The sequence below is a fragment of the Lupinus angustifolius genome, chromosome LG09 (genome assembly GCF_001865875.1).
Source record: "Lupinus angustifolius cultivar Tanjil chromosome LG09, LupAngTanjil_v1.0, whole genome shotgun sequence".
NCBI lineage: Eukaryota > Viridiplantae > Streptophyta > Magnoliopsida > Fabales > Fabaceae > Lupinus > Lupinus angustifolius.
Genome location: NC_032017.1, coordinates 1 through 18,773, shown reverse-complemented (window position 1 = coordinate 18,773; position 18,773 = coordinate 1). Strand labels below are relative to the sequence as shown.

Below are 18,773 nucleotides of genomic sequence, written 5' to 3'. Positions count from 1 at the left end.
TACACAAGACCCAATGTGGGTAGCCATTAGAATGGAAAGATGGGAATTCAAAAATGTAGTGAAGACAAAAAGAGTAACTATGAGAGAATTAAAGGATGATTGAAGGGTTTGGCATAAATTTGTATGTATTATTTAATAATAAATGTTAAAAGTGTGAAAATTGTTTGGGTTGGGTTGAATACTTGAATCCACGATTGAATGTGGAAATTGTAATAATCTCTTAATATTTCAACAACTTCTACAGTTACTGCCGTCTTTCTTCTTCTTCTGGGTATCATCAATCTTTTCTTTTCTTTTCTTTTCTTTTCAATTTCTTCCTTTCTTTCTTCTTTCAGATTATTCATTTTTTATTCATTGCTGTATTTATACGCAGAGTACCAATTATCATATTTTTCTTTTACAGAATTTCAATTCCCAATCCATAAAGCTTCAATCTTTGGTTATTTCTCTGTGTCAAATAAAATGGGTTGCTTTTCATGTTTTGAATCGTTGGAAGATGAGAAGCTCAATACTCATTCTGAGCAGCAATATCAGCACCAGCAACAACAACAACAACAACAACAACAAACCAATCATAATCTTCGCAAACACCAACCTCCTACTCCTCCTCATATTTCCAGAATGCCCTCTGGTTTGTTTTTATTTTTAATTTAATCTATTCAATCTGATTAGATTATTAAATATGAATCTCTATCACTTGATCTCAATTGTCATTTATTATTGAATTATTCTATCTGGTTATAATTATTTGTGTTGGTGTATTATTTTGAATTGTATGAACAGACAAATCACAATCTAGAACTAATCGGGATTCGAAAAGGGAAGAGCCTGCTCCTAATGCTATTCATATACCTGGTGTCCAGATTGCTGCTCAAACTTTTACTTACCGTGAACTTGCAGCCGCAACCAAAAACTTCAGGCCAGAGTCCTTTATAGGGGAAGGTGGTTTTGGATGTGTGTATAAAGGGTGGCTGGAAAGCACTAATCAGGTAAAATGAAGTGACTTGATCGTCGATGACATCCTCTTGTTATTTCGTTAAGAAATGAGGAAGAATCCGGGCCGTTTGTCACTGATGTTCATTTACCTTCTTTGCAGATTGTTGCTGTTAAACAGTTAGACCGAAATGGTCTTCAGGGTAATCGTGAATTCCTCGTGGAGGTTCTCATGCTCAGCCTGTTACATCATACTAATCTTGTGAATCTGATTGGATACTGTGCGGATGGGGACCAACGCCTTCTTGTATATGAATTTATGCCATTGGGATCATTGGAAGACCACCTTCACGGTATGATCCCGTTGTGCTTCTTTCCTGAATTTTCTTTGTTTTCTTCTGGAAATATTCTGAACCCCAAATCCAGTAGCTAATGTTTTTTGAAAAATTGAAGCATCGACATTATTTTCGAAGCTATTATACAGTATGCATGCAAGGAAGGACAATATTAGAACTTTGCATTTCTGCGCAAAGACTTAATGACATGTTGCGTAATTTATCATCACTGTTGAAGTTTTGGTAAATTGGTAACATTTTAATGACTACTATGTGTTTTGGGATAAAGTGGAATGTTATTGAATATCATCGAGCAAATAATGAAGTGAAATTAAATTCTGATAATGGTCATTGTATTCTTGAACACTTGATTTTCTCTTGTAGAATCATTTTTCATGTTAGTGAATGAGTTGTTCTTGCAGGGTAAGTTATTATCGACCAACATATGTTCTCTATGATACATGTAGCTTGTTCTTTCCTACATATCTACTTATAGGTGATAAGAAAAAAATCACTGTTTGTGATTTTAAATCTTTAAAGTCCTTTTGTCTTGAACTTAATTATAGTAATAAACGGTTGTGCCCGTGTTTCTTGCCCTTGTATGGGAACACCAATGCTCAGTATGTATGTAATTTAAATTTATTTGTTCCATGCTTTGCCTCTAAATAATGCATATGACTTTAGCTGTTAAGAGTTCCACATTGTATGTTGAGATTGCAACAAGATAGCTTGATCATAAACCTGAGATTACAATTTCGTCAACAAAATTGTAAAGCATCATGTTAGATTAGAGTAATGCATCATGTTAGCTTTTTCAAGAGGGAAGGAGAGAGAAGAATAAAATAGCTATCACAGTGCTATGTCTGGTACAGCTGTACTATTGCCTACTTATACTGTTTTGCATAATGCGATTTTCATAATAACATATGATGTTCAATCATTTTATGTTTACTTTTTTGCAGACCTTCCTCCTGATAAGGAACCGCTAGATTGGAACACTAGGATGAAAATAGCTGCTGGTGCTGCAAAAGGATTAGAATACCTGCATGACAAGGCAAATCCTCCTGTCATTTATAGGGACTTAAAGTCGGCTAATATATTACTTGATGAAGGATTTCACCCAAAGCTTTCTGATTTTGGTCTTGCAAAGCTTGGTCCTGTCGGTGACAAGTCCCATGTTTCTACCCGTGTCATGGGAACTTATGGTTATTGTGCTCCTGAGTATGCTATGACTGGACAACTGACTGTGAAGTCTGATGTATATAGCTTTGGTGTCGTTTTGTTAGAGCTGATTACTGGCCGGAAAGCAATTGATAGCAACCAACCCCATGGAGAACAAAATCTTGTCTCTTGGGTTGTCCTCTATTCTTTTTTCTGTTGTCATTTTACTTACTCTGGCATGCATGGACTCTTGTACATTAAAATGGGGAGGTAATAATTTTTGTATATGTTTGAACAGGCATGTCCGCTGATTAACGACCGCAGGAAGTTATCAAAGTTGGCTGATCCGAAGCTGCATGGGCGGTTACCCATGCGAGGTCTTTATCAGGCTCTTGCTGTGGCATCGATGTGTATCCAGGAATCGGCTGCTGCACGCCCTCTGATTGGAGATGTGGTGACGGCCCTCTCTTATCTGGCTAGCCAGGCATATGACCCTAAGGGATCCAGTGGCGATGATAAAAGGAATAAAGACGATAAAGGCGGACGAATACTGAAGAACGATGAAGCTGGTGGATCTGGACTCAAATGGGACTTGGAAGGATCTGAGAAAGATGACTCCCCGCGAGAAACTGCAAGGATGATAGATAGAGAACGTGCCGTGGCTGAAGCCAAGTTGTGGGGAGAGAACTTGAGAGAGAAAAGGCGACAAAGTGCACCACCAGGCAATTTTAATGATTCTAATACCTAGTTTCTTTTTTTTTCTGAAAATCTCAGCAGCACCATATTCTATATATTGGTTGCGTAAATTAAATGTTTTGCGGCTATGAAATCTAGTCTGCCATTTTGGCAACATACTGGATTATAATTAGTTTAGAACTGTTTAGCTGCCATTTATTGCTATGGCCACAACATAAATGAACAATTTTCTCTCCAATTTTCCTTTGGGTACTTTATATACATTGTGAACAGAAGCATAATGGAGAGTGTACATTTTTTTTGGAACTAGTCATGGTTATAGCACCCTGAAGTTTTTCAAATTGCAGCAAGCAGTGGATGCCAAAATGTCAATTTGATCTATTTAGAATGTTTATAACCAATCTATCAAAGTGGTCGTGGAGAATCAATGTTGTTTTCCCAATCTTCTTAAAAGCAAATAAGTTTTAGGTTTATAACCTTATGCTATTATTATAAAGTTGTTGGAAAACTTGTTTAAGTTGTGTGGGTAAAACCTTATTTTATGATGAAACCTACGATCTATGTGAATTAGTGTTGAATAACACTGTGTCTCTCTATGCTATAATTCGAGTTGTGTGGGTAAAATAGTCTCAACCAATCTTCATGATTTGTCACCAAGGGTCTAGGGACATATTCTCTTTGCTCATATCATATTTCATAACTTTTTTCGAGCACTTTATGCACTTTTCCCAAAACAATTACATAAAATAGATCCTTCTACGATACATAGGAGAGAAGATTTACAATTACATTGCACTGAAATTCAATTTTAAAAGATAACTTTGATAAAATTTAACAAGCCAATAATATTAAAAAAACCAATTCCTACAAAATCACTTGGTTCTCTAAAATCCAAAGTCAACAAGCCATTGAATGCCATATTAAAATTCCAACATTTTTTCTTCCATAAAACAAATTCATGAAGATCCTCTTGAAGAAAGAGCCATCTTGGTGTGTTCTTTTAGAAAGAAAAAAAGCGAGGAACATTTAATTTATACAAAAATTTGTATGATGAAGTTCAGAGTTCAAATTTAACTTAATTATTTATTTTTCTATGTCCCTTAAATCTATTTTGCAACGTAAAATGTAACACATGGAAGGTCGACATCATTTTAAAAATTAGAGGAGATCCCCATGTCATCTTAGACAAATCTCAAAAGCAGTGGGTGCAATTTATTTTAGGAAAAGGATATTTATTAAGAATGTACCAAATGTACAAAGGGATTAGAAGAGATTACAAAAAAAAAAAAAGAGTAGTACAAAAAGAATAGAATCTAGACTAATACATGAGACATGTGTGTGAGTTGGCAGCCCAATCATAATAAGCCATTGAATATTATGAGATTTATCAATCCATGGTTATGTCTTCACCTTTAATCATTTGACAATATGTATAGTAAATGTCATGTATGAGTTAAATATGATGCGTTTTAGGCGAATTAAATGGGTCATATTGTTATTAATTAAATGATGCTCTAGAGCTTCCTATATTTTTTTTTGGGAGATAGGCCCATATGCATGTTGAAGTGACTAGGAGTGTCTTGCAGGGCAATATCGAAACCAAGCTAGTTGTAGTTGTCAAATTGAATAGGCGAACCTGCATGTTGAAAAAAGGTGTTGAAAGGATTCAAGTTGCTCTTTGTAGAGTATACATAAGGGTCCACTTTATGAGGGAAGAATGATCCCCCTTTGTATCATGGTTTCGAGTATTGGTACTCTATCATGAAATAGCATCCACACAAAAGAAGACTTTCAACAAGTCTTTTGACTCCCATAAAAGGTTGCATGGGTAATTCTCTAGAATTTGGTGGCGAGTTTGTTTAAGAATGAACGTGTAAGTATATTTGACAAAATATTGATTGAATTTATCATGTGACCATCCCCATGTGTCATGTTTGTCTTTAGAAAGTACATTTTTGGATACCTTATAAAAGGTTGTCAATAAGATCAAGTTCCCAAGTAAACGATTGTCTTCTCCAAGAAATCGTCCACTTCCACTCTCCTTCTGACCTTCACCCAAGGTTGCTAATAAGAGCTGCCTTAGATGAATTGAGATTATATAGTCTATTATATCTATCCAGAGTTTCCCAAACCTAACCAATTATCATGCCAAGAGGTAGTGTTCATCTCATCTCTTAGTTGTCAGATGACTCCATCCCAAAACCATTGACTAGTTGTCGGGAGACTTTTCCATGATAGATTACCGACTCTCGAGGCTCTCTTCAAGAGAGGGGTATCTCTAGCTCATGGAGGACCGTCTGGCTAGTTACAACTTGAGCTATATGACTTTCTAGGAATGACCTCATCTTTAACTCGATTAAACCTTCTTCTCAGCATATTCTAGAATCTACTAGGGTTAAGTTGTGGCTGTGGATGAATAGATAGAGGGGTAAAGACTCCATATTTTATTTCAATTGGATAATTAATCCCATAGTTTGTCTCAACATCGATTTATAACTTTCTTAGTTTTCGTCTTCTTCTTTTCTTGTATCATATGTAACTAGTACCTTTTTAAATAAAAAATTTCTTTTGCTGATAAAAAAATGAAATATTAATATTTCAATTCTTAATCGACAAAAATGTCATTTACAACATTGGTTGGAAGTACTAGTTTGGTCAATGTTATTAATATCGTACCAGTTATCAAATTGGTCAGGGCTGATATAATAATATAACAGTTCAAACAATTGTTCACTAATTAAACCATATACCGGTGAAATTAGATATATATATATATAATATTGTTGAAAAATCAATAAAAAAATAATAATTTTTTTTTATTTTCATTAAAAAATTAATTTTAAATAAAAATCGGTGAGTATGACTGGTACGGTTCAATTGAAAATCGACCGTTATAACAGGTTTTTGCCGGTTTTGACCGGGATGATTCAATGACTGGAATAATTATTGCACCATACTAATATTAAAATCAGTTTACCGGTTGAACTGACGGGCAAGAACCGGTTTTTACCACACTAAATTTGGTTGCAATTAAGTTGTAACCCCAGATTTTATTCCTTCTAGTATCAACACTTATGTTTGACTACTAATCTGTGCATTAAAGACCACACAGAATGAAATTAAAGAGTGCATGCATGCTTGTAAAGGTTGAAATCACACAATTTAAATATGTTCTTTGGTTGGAACATTAATTATTCCTAAATTAATCCTTGCTAGTTAGGTACCTTTTCTCTCAATTATTGATAACCAGAAGTTTGGAAAGTTATAAAGCAAGATTTGTAAACCTAAATAAACTTTGTGGCGTCAACGTGGTGGTCATGATGCTAAGTACCTTTTAAACAAGCAAACGGTGGAAAACAAAAGTTATGATCGATCATTTTGAATGAAAATAATAATTAAATGAACCAACCGTGTATATTTGGCCAACTAAGTAACACTCACTGTCCTCTCTTCTTTCCTTCTAAGCTAAGCACCGTTTAGGGAAAAACAACATATATTTAAACAACTAATTTTTTTATAGTTTGGTTTTCATAATAACATTTTTTATTTGAATATCGTGAGCTTTCTTGTTTTTTGGTACATAGAATCTTGTGAGTTTACATCTTTTTTTGATTGTTGTAGAATATATAGAATATGGAAATGGAATAATGCTTGTTTAGGATATTTCCTCCACACAAAATAAAAAGGAAAGAACAGGTTCTCATATTTTTGAGGAGTAACATAATTAACAGTAAGAAACCTAAACTAATGTCAATGTATCCCTCCTTCATCTTTGGTAGCCATTGAGGACCTTTTTGGTTCTCTATTTGAAATCATAGTCCTTTATTTTTTAACTCATAAATCAACAGTTGTCACGCATTAGTGGATAGATTCTCAAATTGCATTACAAAGGAGTTCTTTGACTAACTAAATAATCATTAATTAGTATGACAGAACAACACCCACTAAAATGGGCTTTGTGGTACTGGTTGCTATGCAATCAACTAAAAAGTTCATTTCCTCACAATTGATATTATATTTCTTGCAACATAATATATTAGCATTACATTTGTGTGATTGATAATTTATTTGATCTTTGTTCAAGTATGTCTATATATAGAGAGTGGGTTGTGAAGTCATTCTCACCAGTCAAGTGTGTGATTGCATGAGAATAAGGGATTGAGTTTGGACTTAGGAAAAACAACGTTCCTCTCTCTATTGCCCTAATTCTTGTGTTTGACCAAAGTCAAAAAAGAAAGAAAGAGAGAGAGTATGACTATTAGTCACGATACTTTGGCTTTTGCATTTGGCATTCTAGGTACGTAACATATATATATTTATCACTATTGCTCACTTTTTTTCTTTTTGGTTACAAATGAGTGCTTTCATTACTATTTTCTTTCAATTTAAATCTTGCAAAGGGTCATTGTGGTTAAAACATTTTGGAAAATTAGTAGTAATAGCCTAACATGTACCCAAGGGAGAGAACATTTACACCTTTTATGTCTTATACCTTTACATCTTCTTTTCATATATATATATATATATATGGCATGCATTACTCGTTAATATAATTTATATTTCTTTAGTATAGTATTGAGCAAAGGTATTAATCTATTAACCTTGGTTTGGATGCATAGGTAATGTCATTTCGTTCATGGTGTTCTTGGCTCCAACGTAAGTATAAATTGTTACTTCCACTCAATGAATGACAATTTTATTTTTATTTTTGAATGAAAAAAAATGAAATTATTAATAAAAATGAATATATTGTACCTTGAAGGGTGACATTTTATAGAATATACAAGAAGAAATCGACAGAGGGATTTCAGTCAGTGCCTTATTTGGTTGCAATGTTCAGTTCAATGCTTTGGCTTTACTATGCTTTACTCAAGAAAGGAGCTTTTCTCCTCATTACTATTAACTCATTTGGAGCTTTTATTGAGTTCTTCTACATCATCTTCTTCATCACCTTTGCTGACAACAATGCTAAGGTATATATATTCACCACTTATCTATTATTCCACATTCAAAGTTATAAATATTTTCATATTGTATATATACAACTATTTCTTAGTCATCGAGTGTTTTAACACTCTTAAATGTAACATTAAACATGGACTAGATATGGTTATGTAAAATATTAAATAAAAGTTATACATGCATGTTGCTGAGTTAATCCAATTGAGCTACCATATCTATATATGTTTCGTTCCAATATATTGTGATATTAAATTTGTGTTTATTAATATAAACTGCAGAAGTTAACAATTAAGTTGTTTTCGGCAATGAATGTGGGGTCATTTGCTTTGATCCTGTTAGTGACACTCTTTGCAATGCATGATGGGCCATTACGTGTTAAAGTTGTTGGATGGATTTGTGTTTCCATTTCAGTCAGTGTGTTTGCAGCACCATTAAGCATAGTGGTAAGTAAATTAATATTCATATTCGATATTTATAAACTCAATATGTTAATGAATTTTCAACTTGTTTGAATTTATTGTTAATGAATTTGTTGCAAAATGGTATGCAGGCACAAGTTGTTAGGACAAAGAGTGTTGAGTTTATGCCCTTCAATTTGTCATTTACACTCACTTTAAGTGCTATAATGTGGTTTGGTTATGGTCTCTTTCTTAAGGACATATGCATCGCTGTAAGTATTTATTTATTTATTTATTTATAATCATATAACAACATGAATGAAGCACGTGTAATTCATTTTAATATTGACTATGTTAATGTGTGTAGCTTCCAAATGTGTTGGGATTTGCACTGGGATTAGTTCAGATGGTGGTGTATGGCATTTACAGGAAGGGCAATAAAAATGAAAAGAAGGGAAGAATAGAGAGAGTTAATAAAAACATTGTTGTAGAGAACCAAATGGGAAATGGTGAAGTAGTAGTGTTCCCTATTGAGGAAGAAGAAGAAGATATTGAAGAAGGAAAGAATAATAATAAGAAATTGGAAGAAGATGGAGAAAAGCTTTGAACATCACAACTTCGCACTCTAAATAAATGCCTCTATTCTATTCTTCTTCACTCAACAAATAACTATCTACTTTTCTTCTCTATTCACTTCTATAGGCTAGTCATTAATTCATGTATCATTATATTATGTTACAAACTTCATTATTACTAGGTTCAATTAATGTTGTACGTTTTGTTTCTATGTCATCAGAAATAATACAAATAATTTACCTAGTTCAACACATAATGAAGTCAGACATGTGTCGAAACTCTAATGGTCTTTCTGGTGATAATGGAAGAGAGCTGAAGGGGTTAATCATTCTTGCCTTCTTATTGTGTTATTCATTCATATTAAAGAAATGAGTAATTGTTAGCTTGAAGGACTAATGCTGTTTTGTGAACCCAATTAACTACTCCTAATTTCTTTTGGGTATGCCAGGTAGGGTTTTTATCCCATAATCTTGAGCCTTGGTCTATCTAGCCCTTAAGAATTATGTTCGGCTTGAGCTTTAAGGGCTTTACTTTTAGATCAGGTCCACATAGCTCACAATTAATCAACGTTAGGCCTTTGCATTGAACAATCGTCAGAAGTGGGATGAAGATCTTCTGTCTTCATTGGTATCTTTGATGGTGTTCGGAAATAATCAAAATATGTTATTTTAGTTAGAGAAAAATTATAAAAATGTAAAGTAATATTTTTATATTATTTTATGATACACCATTGGATAGGGACATGAAAACATGGTCCTCTTGGTAGTGATGATCCCTGCTTCCTTAGAAGTGAGGTGGGCAGCCTTCAATCATGCAAGATTTATGAAAAATGATAATCTTCCACTCTTTAAAGAAGTGTAAGAGTAAGAGATAGGAAGAAAAGAGAAGCTGATAAATGTGATTAACTATGTGATAGGAAATAAGGATATAAGAAAGAAGTCGGGGTAAGAGATTATGTAAGATAAAAAGTTGAAGGTTTGAGGATTTATTATTGGTTTTCCACCTGAAATTAGAGTCCATTTGTTTTTATATCAAATTGATTTTTATCTCTAACAAAAAAAGATTATATGCTCATGTTAAGAAATGAGAAATAATTGTATGGTTTGGACCAATATGTTAGAACATGAAGAAGATAAAGAAAGAAGAAGTAGGAAGGAGATGATGAATGGAATGAAACAATGCAATTGATGAACTTTCTATTTCTGGAAATTCTAGTCAGTTAAGTTGGATACACAACTCTATTTATAGCAAGTTGCCAAAACTAACATAACTACCCTTTAGAACTCTCTTGGCTGCAAGCATATGGGAGTGTTTTGGATTGCTCATGAATCTTCTGGTTACTCCTACACTGAATGAAATTTCTGGTCTGGTATGACAAATATATCTTAGACTTCCCACAATCTGCCAAAAAACAGTTGCATCAGCAACCTCTTCCTCTTCACAATTTCCTAGCCTTAGATTCATTTCAGCTGGAGTTTCTGAAGGATTACAATTTATCATGTTGAACATGTTCAAGACCTCCAACAAGTACTTCTTTTGGTGCATGAACAAGCCTCTATTTCTGTGTTGAAATTCTAGACCAAGAAAATATGATAATCTTCCTAGGTTTGTCATTTCGAATTCCCCTTTTAGGCTTCCTTTTAGCTCTTCAATTCCTTTAGAGCAGCTTCCTGTTATGAGCAAGTCATCAACATATAAGCAAATAAGTATCCTTGTTCTGGTTTGTTGATTTGGTGTACACCCCATATTCTACTTCACATTTCAGAAAACCGGAGTTGGATAGGAACTTATCAATCCTTTTGTTTCATGCTCTAGGTGCCCGCTTCAAACCATAGAGTGCCTTGTTGAGTTTACGCACTTTGTGTTTATTTCCTTTATTGAGAAAGCCAGGTGGTTGAGTGACATATACCAATTCCTCTAGAGGGCCGTTGAGGAAGGCTGATTTCACATCTAGTTGCCACAAAGTCCAATTCTTCCAGCTAGCTAGAGTAACTATCAGTCTCACTGTCTCTAGCCTAGCTACTGGTGCAAAAACTTCAGAGTAATCAAGCCCTTTCTTCTGCATAAACCCTTTGGCTACAAGCCTTGCTTTGTATTTTACTATGGAGCCATCAGGTTTTAGTTTGATCTTAAAGATCCATTTAACTATTATAGGCTTCTTTTTGTCTGGCAACTCTACTAACTCACATGTGTTATTCTTTTCAATGGACTTGATTTCTTCTAGCATGATTGCTCTCCAAGTGCTACTAGATGCTGCTTCTTCAGAGCTTATTGATTCTGCATCAGCAAACAATGCCATGTATTGTACTATGTCACCTTCTTGATTCACATCATCATCAGGATTCAATACATAGTCTGATAGCCAAGAGGGTGGATTTCTTGTCCTTGTTGATCTGCTTCTTTCTTGTTGAGGTGATGTGGTTGTGTCCAATCTTCCCTCCTGTATCACTGAATCATCAGTTTCCCAATCAATGTCTACTTTTTCCAAATGTGTGTGGTTTTCCTTCAATCCTTTCCATGAGTTTGGCTCATCAAAGTAAACATACATGCTAAATGTTACATGTTTTGTATCAGGGTTGTATAACTTGTATGATCCTGTGGAATTGTAGCACAAACGAATCATAGCCTCAACCTTGTTATCAAGCTTTCTCCTCCTCTGGTCTGGTACATGTCTATATCACAAAGATCCAAAAATTCTGAGATGTTTCACAGATGGTTTGATCCCTGACCGTGCTTCCTCGGGAACTTGGCTATCAAGCTTCTTAGTTGGACACATATTCAGTATGTAGACAACAGTGGCTGATGCTTCTCCCCAATATTCATGAGAGAGTTCCTTACCTCTTGGCATACTTCTAACCATGTTCAAGATGGTTCTGTTTCTTCTTTCTGCTATTCCATTGTGTTGTGGTGTATAAGGGGCAGTTACCTCATGCACAATTCTTTGTTCTTTGCATAATTCTTCAAATTCTTTTGAAGTATACTCTCCTCATCCACCAGTCCTTAGTATCTTGATGAATTTTTCTAATTGTTTCTCTACTAAGGTCTTGAACTCTTTGAATATTGAGAAGGTATCACTCTTGGCCTTTATCAAATACAACCATAGCTTTCTACTTAACTCATCCACAAAGGTTACAAAGTACCTACTCCCTCCCAGGGAATGTGTGTCAAGAGGTCCACACACATAAGAGTATATGACATGTAGGAGTTCACTTGCCCTGGTAGGTGTGTATGCAGTGAATGATGATCTGGGTTGTTTACTTATTTGGAAGTTATCACATACTTTGTTAGGGGCATGAATTAGTGGTAGTCCTTTGACCATATCTTTAGATCTTAATAGACTCAGGTCTCTGAAATTCAAATGACCTAGCCTTAGGTGCCATAGCCAAGATTCTTATGGTAGTGATGTAGCTGATAAGCACTGAGTTTCAATGGTTCTTAAGCTGACTTGTAAGGTTCTATTTTTTGCAAGAGGAACCTTCAATACTTTCTTCTTAGTAGCATCAAATATTTCCAAAACACCATGATGCATCTGAACAGAGAATCCTTTTTCTACCAATTGTCCCAAACTGAGTAGGTTGTTTTTCATGCTTGGTACATAAAGCACATCAGATATCATTGCATTCTTCCCATCTTTTCTACAAATCAGGACATCATTAGTCGCTTCTGCTTGGATTAGCCTAGTATTTGCAAATCTTACATTGCTTTTCCCATTCTCATCAAAATTCACCAGCCAATTCATATTTCTAGTCATGTGGTTTGAGTATCCTGAATCTATATACCATTTGTCATTATTGCTTGACTCATGATTGGTAGTCATCATCAACAATACTAGTTCATCATCCAAACTTTCAATGCTTTCTTTCTTGGCCAAGTGAGCCTTAGTGTGATGCATGCCTCTATTCTCTACATGACTTGAAGTTGTTTGGCATTCACTATTGAAATGCCCAATTTTATTACAATTGAAGCATTTCAACTTCCTCCTATCAACCATTTTCTTGTTGATTTGTCATCTATGATATTCACCCATTCTTGATGCACGTTCTGTTTGATCAGACTCAACCCTTTCTTGATCCGAGGATTGAGAAAATCTGAGATTACTTTTTCTTTGTTCTCTGCCTCTTTGTCCACTCTTGCTGCCATATCCACCTCTTCTTGAGGTATATGCTTGTAGAGCTTGTTCAACAGGTTTCTCCAAAGACCTTTCAACAAGTCTTTGTTCATGAGCCTCTAGGGAGCCTTGGAGATCCACAATTTCCAGTTCCTCTATGTTCTCGGACTCCTCAATTGCAACAATTATATGGTCGAATCTGGGGAGTAGTGTTCTTAAGATCTTCTCCACTATGACCTAATCTGCCATCTTCTCACCACTGGCTTTCATAACATTGGTGTGGCTAATGACTCGGTTGAAAAATTGTCCAACTCTTTCACTAGATTCCATTTGCATCAACTCACATTGCATCCTCATGGTTTGCAATCTCACCTTATTCAATTGTTCAACGCCTTCATTGCTCTTCTCAAGAATTTCCCATGCTTCCTTTGATGTTCTTGCCTCAGAGATCTTTTCAAAATGTTCTTCATCAACACATTGATGTAGCAAGAACATGGCTTTGCAATCTTTCTTCTTGCTTTCCTTATACAGAGTTCTTTGTGCCTCTGTTGAAGAATCTGTCATTGTTGGAAGTCCATCTTCTACAATCTCGTTTACTTCTTGGAATCCCATAATTGTTGACATTTGGATTCGCCATCTGTTCCAGTTCTTCCTGTCGAGGATGGGAAGGTTTGCAGGGAAGCCGGTTTGTCCCATCGAGTTTTGTGAAGTGAGTGTGAGAGAGGAATGAGAAGGAAGGAAGGAAGGAGAGTGTTTGAGTGTGGCTCTTGATGCCAGTTTGTTAGAACATGAAGAAGATAAAGAAAGAAGAAGCAGGAAGGAGATGATGAATGGAATGAAACAATGCAATTGATGAACTTTCTATTTCTAGAAATTCTAGTTAGTTAAGTTGGGTACACAACTCTATTTATAGCAAGTTGCCAAAACTAACATAACTACCCTTTTGAATTACATTCTAACACAATAGTCACAAGCAAATCATATCCTTGATTTATAATAAGTATGTTTAATTTATAAATTTCTTCCTCGTAATTCTTCTTATCTCCTCCCAAGTGTCGACCACACTAGTGCATATCTCGAGAAATCATCATCTTGGACCCTTTTTCTCATTTTTCCCTTCTCAAGCAAGTTCATTTGTCCTTCGTTCATGGAACTCATTCACATGTTATCCCATGAAACTCTCAAAATGTATATTTAAGGCTCTAGCTAATATGGAGTCTAGGCTTCCACCTATATTAGCTTCATCATTTCATGAAATTCTTGTAGCAAAAGATTGAAAAGCAATAAAACCTAAATCCTTGTCACACTTACTTGCCTCGTTTTCACTCTATACTCAAGCGTATATATTCAAATCATATTTTCTATATACTGAACTCTCTTTCCTTTATTCATTCTTGTACTCGCTTCGCGTTGTTAAATAATTGAACAAGGAAAGTAATGAAAGACTAAATAAATCGGGTGTTAGCGAATAAAGAGGAACATGATTGGGTTGTGTCATAGGGCAAATTTTTTTATAGGATTAATTCAAATCATATTTTTTTATAGGATTTGTTTGGTTTTCGTGTGATGATGGAAGATAAACAAAGACTCAATTGAGTTTTGGGGTGATACCTATATACATGTGATTAATAAATAAGCTTCCGTGATGAAACAAGTAAAATAACTTGGTACAATGTCTTTCATCTTATAATGACAGCTACAACTACATGACACCCACTATGTACAATGTTTAAAAAAAAAAAGTACCTTAACTAGTCATGCAATCAATGTTTAAATCATACAAATAAGAATACATGTTTACTTTATTTTAGGAGTGGCAGCTACCTTATTCCTTTGCCTTTTGCAAAGTTTGGCTTTCCGGGTTGACAAATATTTGCCTTCAAAATTAAGGGTTTCCCTATTTTCAAGTCTCCCATCACAATTGCAAAGGACCCCACTTTCAAGGCATTTCTATGCGCCTAACATTAGAATTGATAATAAATATAAAAATAAATAATACCAGGGTCAACTTTGACATCTATGGAGAATGTTAAATTTATATAACCCCTTAGTTCTGGAAACAGTATCCATTGGACATGGGTTAACTTGTAGTCCTATATATGTCAATGAAAATCAAACATGCATGATGTAATTTGTTCCACTTCACATGCATCAACACAAACATCAATGGGTTTATAAAAATCACCACATAGTTGAGGCCCTCCACTCTTCAAACTCACCCAAAACAAAAAAATTAAACACATAAATGATATTTCTATGTGGTATATATATTAACTTTTTTTACATTTATTTTTAAAAAAAGTAATACTTTTATAAACTAAAGTATTGGCAAGTTGAGTACTAGTGACTCATGAAATTTAAGGCGAACCTCACTAATAAAGATTCACCATATTTGTATATTTTACATGGATTTGATTTCATTTCCTAAACATGAGTCAAATCTTTATGGCTTAAATAAGTTTCTAAATCTTATGAGTCAAATCTTTTTTTCTTTGTAAAGCTTTTGCCATGTGTCGTGATGTGGATGATGGTGTGGCTTAAATAAGTTTTTAAATCTTAGAAATTGAGTGGGTTATATAGACTCCATTGAACTTCTTGGAGTGTAGGACTTGAGGTACAATGTTTGATTTTACCAAGAGATTGATTTAGTTGTCAAATTGAGTAACAAGTTATGTTAGTGAGTTTGATGTGGTGTTTGTTAGCCACGTCAACACTAACAAAGAAAACAACCATAAATCATTCAACATCTAGAGACTAAATTTTTATTTAAGTCCATCTTTAAAAATAGTAATATTACATTATAGAAAGGTGAAATGCAAGACATGAAAATTAAAAAAGAAATACACGAGCATCTAATAATCAAAAGATCCAAGTTTAATATTCATGACTTTTCTTATTACACATGGTGCAAATACTTTATTCCCATACTCTCCAGATCAATGAGTCCATCATGATTTACGTACTGAAGTTGAATATGGGGTATATTCATGATAACAAGGGGCTTTCCCTTCAAACATAGCTAATGATGCCTGAAGAAGAAGATTTTCCTCTTAAACAAACGTAAAAGCATGGCATCATGCGTCAATTATTGACTAAAGGGTGAGGTGTACACACTTTGTTTCTCCATTTACTATGTTTGCACCTGTTTTCAGCTATATGGGTTACTTCTACAAATTATTTGTTACTTGATTGCAGAAACATAGCAATATTAATTCCACATCTCATCCCATCCTAAAACAACTATTCCAAACAAACAATCTAAAGAAATAAAGAGAAAAGGGAAGAGAGATAATATAGAGAATTGTTAACAATATTCATCCATTGAGCTTTGGTGGCTACCAATATGTTAAAGGGAATATGATTTATTTATGTTATGTCATTAGAGTTTTACATAACACATATATATACACTTCTATCTCCAATCATTTACATAAGATCAAGTTAAAAGAAATAAAAATGAAGTTGATTTTGAAAATTAAGAAAAGAGAGGCAGAGCATAAAAAACTTTTGATGATGGTGGTTGTTTCTTATGATTAAGTCTTAAATTCTGTTATAAATATCTCTTGAGATTGATGGTTTTCCTGCCTTAAATAAATGTTTATCTCCCCTAATCTAATATAAAATATTTAGTTATTTGTTAATTTTTGTGTGTTGGTGGTATGGTATGGTATATAGGTGTCGCGCCCCCGATTTTCGGCTGCACGACTTTGTTTAGAGTCGCCACTACATTTTATAGTTAAAAATGTAGAAAAAATATTTTAAGCCCAATTACCTTGGGCTTTTGGATTTTTGATATCCGGGTTCGGGAGTCGGTTACAAGGTAGGGAAGGTATTAGCACCCTACCCGCCCGCCTTAAGCGGTACCCTTCAAATATGACTTTATTATTATTATCATTATTATTAAATTTTATGATTAATTAATCAATTATTAAGAAGAAAAAATAGTTTTTTATTATTATGCCTGACAAGATTGACCCTGGTCCTACGTATCCCTTTTAAGGGAATCAAGGCTTACGTAGTTCTTTAAGTAGAAAATGACTTATTGGTTAAGTGTTTTATTATTACGGAAATTATATTTTACTCTAAAACATTCACTCTAACTATTTGTTAACTTATGGAAAATAACTTTTTAGTTTAGTTGTATTTGTCATTTATTTAAAAAATTTATTCATTGATTTTGAGATTTAATCGATTGAAAAGAAGCGGCGTAGCGCGACCTTTCAGAGATGATTTGAGAAGAAAGAGGCCTTCAAGGCGACCTTCGCTCCATCTTTGATTAGATCCCAAAAATTGTTTTTGTTTCAAAAAGACATTTTTATTTATCTTTGATAGGCGTTATTTTATTAAAAAGTATTCAAAAGATTACTAGTAAAGATTTTGATTACTTACATAAAGAAAGTAAATTTAATTAAACTATCAAAATATTTGGTACATCATTACAAACTTTTGATTTTATAAATAGTTAGAATAATCATCGAGAAACTATTTAGTTAATATATATAGACTAATGTTTGGANTATTTTATTAAAAAGTATTCAAAAGATTACTAGTAAAGATTTTGATTACTTACATAAACAAAGTAAATTTAATTAAACTATCAAAATATTTGGTACATCATTACAAACTTTTGATTTTATGAATAGTTAGAATAATCATCGAGAAACTATTTAGTTAATATATATAGACTAATGTTTGGAAAATGTTATTAATAGTGTAACATATGGATATTATTCTTCAAAAGTAATAACATAAACAATTAATGAATTCAAATTATTATTTATCATCATTTTTATTTTTTATAATTTTATTCAACTAGTACAAATATTTATTCTTTAATTAACAAACAATCTACAAGATTAATTAATTAGCAAGAGACTAAAAAAAAATTTGACAAATGAACTCACAAGATCTATATTTCATTTTGTATCCATCATAATTTATTTAATTATTAGGAATCATGTTTATTTTTAATAACATAATTATATGTATATAGTTAGTCAAATAAATATAACAATAGGATTAACTAAAAGTTTAGAAATACCAACCAAATGGCAATTGGAATTCTGCACAGTGGAGGATTAAAGGAGGAGTGTGGACAACTTGAGGACACGTGTCGCAAGGCAATGGGATAGTATTGAGGGTGCACGGGATGATGGCGGAACCACGTGTAGCAGATCCTGTGCTCCTCACAGGTAATGATATGGTGTGACGCGGTGTAATGGAGCTGAGACACTTTTCGTCCTGTGATTGGACAGTGCAAAGTCCACGGCCAGATGAGGGATGGTCAAACAGATGGATGGTTTAGATGGGAGGTTGCACAGGTTTGCAATAGGTTTGCTCACGCAAGATAATTTGGCTATAATAACTTTCTCTCTCAGCACGCTCTCTTTTTTTTTTTGCAGAGATTCCAGAGTTTTTCAGTGTCAAAACCAGTCTCTTAATAATCTTCCCCTAACCTCAATTTATACTAAAATTTAGAACCCCTTAACTCCTAAAATTACTCTAACTATGCTAAAAATTTGGCCCTCATTCTCTGAAATAAATTAAACTGATTGAGTTAGATTTTACTGATTCTAAGGAACCACTAATGCCACTTTGACTAGG

The 18,773-nt window shown here is 33.9% G+C and overlaps 3 protein-coding genes across 3 annotated transcripts; 2 read left to right on the top strand and 1 right to left on the bottom strand.

The window, feature by feature from the left end:
- Window positions 185-3,253, top strand: LOC109357403 (serine/threonine-protein kinase PBS1-like). Its single transcript, XM_019601350.1, has 6 exons — window positions 185-271; window positions 404-631; window positions 784-989; window positions 1,097-1,286; window positions 2,231-2,622; window positions 2,728-3,253. The coding sequence occupies exons 2-6, from the start codon at window positions 463-465 to the stop codon at window positions 3,175-3,177; spliced, it is 1,407 nt and encodes a 468-aa protein (XP_019456895.1). The 5' UTR covers window positions 185-271; window positions 404-462; the 3' UTR covers window positions 3,178-3,253.
- On the top strand, window positions 7,266-9,180 carry LOC109356362 (bidirectional sugar transporter N3-like). Its single transcript, XM_019599687.1, has 6 exons — window positions 7,266-7,422; window positions 7,745-7,781; window positions 7,888-8,098; window positions 8,366-8,530; window positions 8,638-8,757; window positions 8,853-9,180. Exons 1-6 carry the CDS (start codon window positions 7,377-7,379, stop codon window positions 9,090-9,092), a joined length of 819 nt encoding a protein of 272 aa, XP_019455232.1. The 5' UTR covers window positions 7,266-7,376; the 3' UTR covers window positions 9,093-9,180.
- On the bottom strand, window positions 10,304-10,807 carry LOC109356131 (uncharacterized mitochondrial protein AtMg00810-like). The gene has a single exon (XM_019599468.1). The coding sequence runs from the start codon at window positions 10,805-10,807 to the stop codon at window positions 10,304-10,306; it is 504 nt and encodes a 167-aa protein (XP_019455013.1).

Excerpts from the sequence above, each read along its gene's own strand:
- LOC109356131 (XM_019599468.1), bottom strand. The coding sequence starts at position 10,807 with ATGGGGTGTACACCAAATCAACAAACCAGAACAAGGATACTTATTTGC.
- LOC109356362 (XM_019599687.1), top strand. The coding sequence starts at position 7,377 with ATGACTATTAGTCACGATACTTTGGCTTTTGCATTTGGCATTCTAG. Across the intron at positions 7,782-7,887 it reads ATGGTGTTCTTGGCTCCAAC|GGTGACATTTTATAGAATAT; the intron begins GTAAGTATAAAT and ends TGTACCTTGAAG. Across the intron at positions 8,758-8,852 it reads TTAAGGACATATGCATCGCT|CTTCCAAATGTGTTGGGATT; the intron begins GTAAGTATTTAT and ends TAATGTGTGTAG.
- LOC109357403 (XM_019601350.1), top strand. The coding sequence starts at position 463 with ATGGGTTGCTTTTCATGTTTTGAATCGTTGGAAGATGAGAAGCTCAAT. Across the intron at positions 632-783 it reads TATTTCCAGAATGCCCTCTG|ACAAATCACAATCTAGAACT; the intron begins GTTTGTTTTTAT and ends TTGTATGAACAG. Across the intron at positions 990-1,096 it reads GGCTGGAAAGCACTAATCAG|ATTGTTGCTGTTAAACAGTT; the intron begins GTAAAATGAAGT and ends CCTTCTTTGCAG.